The 7,239-nt window shown below is 39.9% G+C and overlaps 2 protein-coding genes across 2 annotated transcripts; both read right to left on the minus strand.

Moving 5' to 3' along the window:
• Positions 1–457: 457 nt before the first annotated feature.
• Positions 458–685, minus strand: LOC123940812 (keratin-associated protein 21-1-like). Its single transcript, XM_046003711.1, has one exon. The coding sequence runs from the start codon at positions 683–685 to the stop codon at positions 458–460; it is 228 nt and encodes a 75-aa protein (XP_045859667.1).
• A 3,898-nt stretch (positions 686–4,583) lies between these two features.
• LOC123940813 (keratin-associated protein 21-1-like) lies at positions 4,584–4,901 on the minus strand. Its single transcript, XM_046003712.1, has one exon. The coding sequence runs from the start codon at positions 4,899–4,901 to the stop codon at positions 4,584–4,586; it is 318 nt and encodes a 105-aa protein (XP_045859668.1).
• Between the last annotated feature and the right edge of the window lie 2,338 nt (positions 4,902–7,239).

Genomic DNA, 7,239 nt, shown 5'->3' on the forward strand with positions numbered 1-7,239 from the left:
AGACATCTCTGATGCATCGTGAGAGGAAATGTTTGTATTATATCAAAGAAGACCCTAGGTTCATGAAGCATATTGTCAGCCCTATTTTCAACAGCAGCCATAACACCTCAAAAGGAAGGAGTAATTCACAAGCAAGAACACAGAGATTTGTTAGAAGCAAAGAACCATTTTTATTGAGAACGAGTTTTTTGTCCAGCTGTGGGATGTTCGGATCCCTGGTAAAATCCCAACACAGAATCCAGATTAAAGGAACAAAGACCAATATTTAGGAAGTAGTCAGATGATACCACACAGCCTAGAGCCTCAAGATCCCATCCTCCCAAGTGATCACTGGCGGTCAAACCCTCTGTCAAGCATGCAATTTCCTGGATGTAGAATTCTTGGGGTATAGGTTCTTGATTCAAATTTTGCTTTGGTGGAGTCATTTCAGAAGCAAATGGGGCTTGGAGAGTGATGTCTAGCAGCAAGAAGAATAACATCTTCGGTAGCAAAATGGCCGGTAGCCACAGTAGCCAGAGCCATATCCACAACCACAGCAGGAGCCTTTTCCACAGCCCCATCCTGAGCCATAGCCACAGCCACAACGGGAGCCATAACCATAGCCACACCCTGAGCCATAGCCACAGCCACACCCTGAGCCATAGCCACAGCCATAGCCACAGGAGTTCCCGTAGTTGCAACACATGTTGTCAGGAGAAGAGGATTCAGGTGGGTTGCAAATGGATGTGTGGTGAATTGTGGTCCCTACTACACTTGGACCCTTATATACTGCCAGTAATTGGCAAGAGCATACCATTCACCCCCTGACTTACCCAACAAGTATGTAAGCAACTTTCATGTGACAGTCACTGTCAAAAATCTTAATGTCTTTGGAAAAGCGAGCTCATTAATTGGCATCTCCTCTTCTATTTATTTTTCTCCCACTTTATTTAAAGAGCAGCATTTAATTTTCTCTGTCAAAGAATGGTCTCAGTAGAATCATGTGCTCTACATACCACTGATACCCAACTTCACAACCTCTCATTGTTTAATGATATAACAATGTTGGGGGATTTTAGGAAAATTTTGCCACTCTTGATTTCTAATATTCCTAAAACATCTACCTCTGCCCACAGGGGAAAAAAAAAATACTCCTGTTTTCAAACTAGAATCATTACAACTTCCTGTCAGGCTTTTTGAACCCAGATGACTATTGTAGATATCTTTGGGTCCTCGTGGGAGAAATGAGGGAAGATGCTATTTTCAGAACAGAAAAAACAGCCCCCAACATTCCAACATCTGATTTGAAATATCAATACTGTGGATATCTAGAAACCTTGGTGTGTAGCCTCACATCAATAAATTGGCTTCTTGCCTTACTGGTGTCTAATTCCAAATATTTCCTTTCTTCTCAGGTAAGGAAACATTCAACCTTTCCAACACCTACCAAGAAGAAAGAGAGAGAGAAAAAGAGAGAAAGAAAAAGGAGAAAGAAAGAGAGGAAGGAAGGCAGGAAGGCAGAAGGGAAGGAAGAAAGGTGTCATATGTTTGGGGGTTTTTTGGGGTGTTTTTGCGGTGTTTTTGCTTATCATGGTTGTCTGGGTTTTACCTAAATCACTGTTTTCTGAAACAGGCAGATCCCAAGATTTAAATTACTTTTTTATTGTAATAGTTATGAAATCCAAGTTGTAAGGGAGTCTAAACTTAGGAAGATCATTCCTTCTATTATTCCACACTCAAATTTCAACAGAAGTGAAATGAGTGCCATCCAGTCCTTTATTGAAAGCCTTCAACAGGGATTTCATAAATCTACTGAATTCCTTTTCTGAGAACTTTCATAATTTGACATCTTTGGTGATAATACCTCCTACTAGTTTTTCTACTGTTGGTCACTTGTGTATCTGATCACTCTGCCATATTTCATCCCTACAAGTAGCTTATAGAAAAATACATTCCACTATACTTGCTCTTTGCCTTTATTTTCTCTACTTTTGTGTCATTCTTGAAATTCAAAACTCTAGAGACACCTGGGTGGCTCAGCTGGTTAAGCATCTGCCTCTGGCTCAGGTCCTGATCCCAGGGTCCTGGGATCGAGTCCTGCATCGGACTCCCTGCTCTGCAGAGAGCCGGCTTCTCCCTCTGCCTTCCACTCCCCTGTTTGTGCTTACTTTCTCTCTCTATGACTAATATATTAAAAAATATTTAAAAAAAAAGAAATTCAACTCTAAATTCTAATGCACAAGTTCCCTAGAACAGACCCATTACTTTTTAAACACCCCCATTCCAATCACAATACCCATAGACTATTGTAAAAGTTTTCTATCTAGAGGGTTTCCATTCAGATCTCTGGGTACTGGTCCATAATGACAGAAAAAAATCTCTTATTCTTTGCATCCCTAAATCACCACTTAGTTCTGAGTACCCAGTACATGATTTGAACACAATATTTCCCCAATTAAAAAAAAAGATGCATTAAAACAAATATATATTCAAGGGTCAGTGTGCCCCTTAGAAGCCATAAGATATTTGGATACATTATCATAATGTTCTCATTTCATTCAAGCTGAAAGTCTCAAACTTCTTTGACTAAAAGAGTCACAAATTTCACATTTAGAAGATATCTGTTAGATTACAAAGATGTTTTTCCAGATGTACAAATTACTTTCTATGCCTTATAAATGTTTGGTCCTTTACTGGACATATAAATTATGATAGTCATGCCTAATTGATGATATTCTTCCCTTTCAGAAAGAATTCAAACACATTGAACATAATGAAACATGAGTAGACTTCCAACAAATTGTAATTATTCAATTTCCCTTCCATTCTTTGTAGGATCTCCCCACCTCAGATTTATCCAGAGCACAGTCAGTATTCGGATCAGACTTACATATATTCCACCTGTGAAAACTCTCCAATTCTTAAAAGAACTATTTCTTCATCACTAGAACACAACAACATGGGCATAATGTCACTCAAGGGCGGACTTTGATGGCAGAGCCATCTCTCTCGCAGTTGGCCGCTGGGTGGAGGCTCGTAGCTCCAGGGACCTCAGACTCTGCATTTGTGCAGTGACCCTTGTCATGGATTTGAGACAGTGAGTCATTCTTCACTGTCCATGGAAACTGAGCCTGAAAAGACATTCTGTGTAATAGGATACAATGTCAGAGATCTGTAGAGATCTTCCTCACATGAGGAAGGGACTCTGAACTCGAATCCACAAAATGGTAGGCTCTTAAACTCAGATAGTAGACTGGCCTTTTCATCCCATTCTTATGTCTATCCCAATTAAGACCCTAGGCACACCATTAACCACTGGTTAACCACTTGCTCATTTCCAGTAAAAAACCGTGACACCACTAATCATATGCAAATCATAATTAAACTCTCTTTTCTTTTACACTTAACTAACATGCTTTCCAATGTTTCTTGTAATAGGTATCAGTTCATTTGACTCAAAATGTCAAAATAACTCCCTGAACTATTTCTCCAATACTCCAACCTTCAGTTTCTTCCCCAGGAAGTTGCTTTATTCTTTCCATAGCAATTATCTGTCTAAATGCATCTTACTTAATCCTTATTTTTTGGTATCACATTTTAGAATATAAACACTCTGAGAGCAGGAACTTGTCTACAATTTTGCTTCTATGTCCAGGAGTGCTCCCCTTCAAAACATTCAAAACTATTTGTAAATTAAATGACTTATATCAATTTCCTTAAACCCAACATATGCAAGCAAATACATGTGCACTTGCATCAAAATGCACACGGTAGAATGCCACATTTTCTTCTAACTTATCTTTCCCTTAGTTCTTCATGCATCGCCTGAACATGCTTCTAATTTCTCATAAATCCAGGAAACTCTATCTCATGCCATTCATCCATCCATTCAGCTCTCAGACCACGCCTCCTCTCCCTTGGGCTTCTGTCACAGCGTCCTATATGGGTACCATCCCTTCTCCTCCTCCCGCTGCCCACCAGCATCATCCTGAACACAGTGCAATTTCCAGGGCACAGTCCTGAAATACTTTGTGATTTCTGTTGGGTTGTGAGTGCCTGAGCATGAAGGATACAAGAAATAGGAGATAACATTATCTCTGATGCACATATGACAAGAAATGCTTGTATTATTACAAGGAAAAATCCCAGGTTCATAAAAGGTATTGTCAGCTCAATATTCAAATGGGTCCTAACACCAAAGAAGAAAGAAAGAAAGAAAGAAAGAAAGAAAGAAAGAAAGAAAGAAAGAAAGAAAAGAAAAAAAGGAATAAATCATAAGCAAGAACACAGAGATTTGTTAGAAGCAAAGAATGATTTTTATTGAGAATAAGTTTTTTGTCCAACAGTGGGATATTAGGATCCCTGGCACAGTCCTAACACAGAATCCAGATTAAAGGGACAAAGATCAACATTTGGGAAATAGTCAGATGATACCACACAGCCTGGAGCCTCAAGATCCCATCCTCACAAACGTTCACTAGGGGTCAACGCCTCTGTCCAGCATGCAATTTCCTGAATGTAGAATTCTTGAGCTATGGGTTCTTGCTTCAGCTCTTGCTTTGGTGGTGTCATGTCAGAAGCAAATGGGGCTTGGAGAGGGATGTCTAGCAGCAAGAAGAATAACATCTTCGGTAGCAAAATGGCCGGTAGCCACAGTAGCCAGAGCCATATCCACAGCCATAGCAGGAGCCTTTTCCACAGCCCCATCCTGAGCCATAGCCACAGCCACAAAGGGAGCCATAGCCACAGCCACATCCCGAGCCATAGCCACAGCCATAGCCTGAGCCATAGCCACAGCCACAACGGGAGCCATAGCCATAGCCACATCCCGAGCCATAGCCACAGCCATAGCCTGAGCCATAGCCACAGCCATAGCCACATCCGCAGCCATAGCCACAGGAGTTCCCGTAGTTGCAACACATGTTGTCAGGAGAAGAGGATTCAGGTGGGTTGCAAGTGGATGTGTGGTGAAGTGTGGTCCCTACTACACTTGGACCCTTATATACTGGCAGTAATTGGCAAGAGCATACCATTCACCCCCTGACTTACCCAACAAATATGTAAGCAAATTTCATGTGCCTGTCAATGTCAACAGTCAATAATGTCTTCCAGGAAATGAGCTTATTATTTTGGAGACTCCATTTTATTTAAAGAGCAGCATTTTAATTTTCCCTGTCAAAGAATGTCCCAGTAGAATCATGTGCTCAACATACCACAGATACCCAACTTCATAAGCTCCTATCATTTAACATACCTGATATAACAAGGTTGGGGGAATTTAGGATAATTTTTGTCCCTCTTGGTCCCTCTTCTTACCTACAATATCTACTTCTGCCCAAACAGAAGAAAATAACTCTGTCTCCTTTCTCAATCATTGAAACTTTTTGTCAGGCTTCTTGCACCCAGATATCTACCACAGATACCAACTGTCTCCTTGTGGTAGAAACCAGGGATGATGCTAGGCTCAGGACAGAGAACAGCCCCCAACAACATTGGAACATTTGATTTTTTTAAAATGTCAGTAGTGCTGAGATTAAAAACCTTGGTTTGCAGTTTCACACTGATAATTAGCTTCTCTCTTTACTGGTGTCTAATTCCAAATATTTCCCTTCTCCCCAACTAAACCAAGCATCTGAACTTTCCATCACGAAACACTTAGATGAAGGAGGAGGAGGAGAGTGAGAAAGAAAAAAAGGAGGAGAAGGAGGAGGAGGAGGAGGAGGAAGAAGAAAAAATGGAAGAAGGGAAAGTAGGAGAAGAAGAAAGGTACTATATGGTGTGTGTGTGCGTGTGTGTGTGTATGTGTGTGTGCGTGATGTTTTTACTCATCTTGGTTGTCAAGATTTCACCTAATTCACTATTTTCTGAAACAGGCAAAATCAGAATTTTAATTATTTTTTACTGTGACACATATGATGTCCGAGTTGAATGGGAGTACAAACTTGGGACGATCATTCCTTCTCCACACTCAAATTTCAACAGAAGTGAAATGAGTGCCATCCAGTCCTCTAAGGAAAGCCTTCAACAGGAATATTCATAAGTCAACAGAAGTCCTTTTCTGAGAACTTTCATTTTTAAAACTTTTCATCAGTATTCTGACTTTTTCTAGAGTTGGATCTTTGTCTATCTGATATCTCTGCTGTATATCACCCCTTCCAAGAAGCTTAAAGAAAAATACATCCCACTATACTTGTTCTTAAATTTAAGAACTGCTCTCTCATTCTTGAAAATCAAAACTCTAAGTTCTAATACACAAGTTCCCTAGAATAGACACATTACTTTCCAAGCAACCACTGTCTGGCCACAATATTCCTAACTATTGGAAAATTTTTGTCTTTATTGCATAATTTTTGTACCTTTCCATTCAGATCTGTGGATACTGATTCATGATAGCATGATAACATTCCCACTTCCCCTGCTTGTGTTCCCTCTCTCAGTGTCTGTCTGTCTGTCTCTCTCTCTAATAAATAAATAAACTTAAAAAAAAAAAACCCTCATGTTTTAACATTGTTGTGCCAGTTAGAAACTATAAGATATTTGGATACATTATCACAATGTTCTCATTTTATTCAAACCGAAAGTCTGAAACATTTTTCAACTAAGAGAGTCACAAATTTCCCATTTTGAAGACATGTGTTAGTTTATGAAGATATTTTTCCAGATGTCTGAATTATCATATAGGCCTAATTAAGGATTGGCCTTTTGTGGATATGTAAGCTACAGTATTGATGCTAAAAGGATGATATTCTTCCCTCTTTCAGAAAGATTTCAAGGACAAGAACCATAATAAAACAATGAATAGATTTCCAACACACTAATTATTAGAATTCCATTCCCCTCTTTGTGGGATTTCCCTACCTCAGATTTACCCAGTACGATCAATCCTCACATCAGATGTACAAATATTCCATCTATGAAAACTATCCATCTATTGAAGAATGCCTGTTTCTTCATCAGTAGAACAAATTATATTCTGGGTATGACCTCACTCCGGGACTGACTTGGATGGCAGAGACATCTCTCTTGCAGTTGGCCATTGGGTGGAGGCTACTATCTCCAGGGACCTCAGATTCAGATTTGGGCAGTGACCCTTGTCATGGAAAAGAGACAGGGAGTCATGTTTCACTGCCCACAGAAACTGAGCCTGAAAAGACATTCTGTTATAGGATACAGTGTTGGAGAAAAGGACACTGAACTCAGAACCCGCAAAGTGGTAGGATCTCAAGCTCAGAGAGTAGACTGGGCTTTCATCCCATTCTT

This window comes from Meles meles, chromosome 4 (assembly GCF_922984935.1).
Source record: "Meles meles chromosome 4, mMelMel3.1 paternal haplotype, whole genome shotgun sequence".
NCBI classification, from domain to species: Eukaryota; Metazoa; Chordata; class Mammalia; order Carnivora; family Mustelidae; genus Meles; species Meles meles.

Bases quoted from the DNA above. Each gene is read 5' to 3' on its own strand.
- LOC123940813 (XM_046003712.1), bottom strand. From the start codon at position 4,901: ATGTGTTGCAACTACGGGAACTCCTGTGGCTATGGCTGCGGATGTGGC.
- LOC123940812 (XM_046003711.1), bottom strand. From the start codon at position 685: ATGTGTTGCAACTACGGGAACTCCTGTGGCTATGGCTGTGGCTATGGC.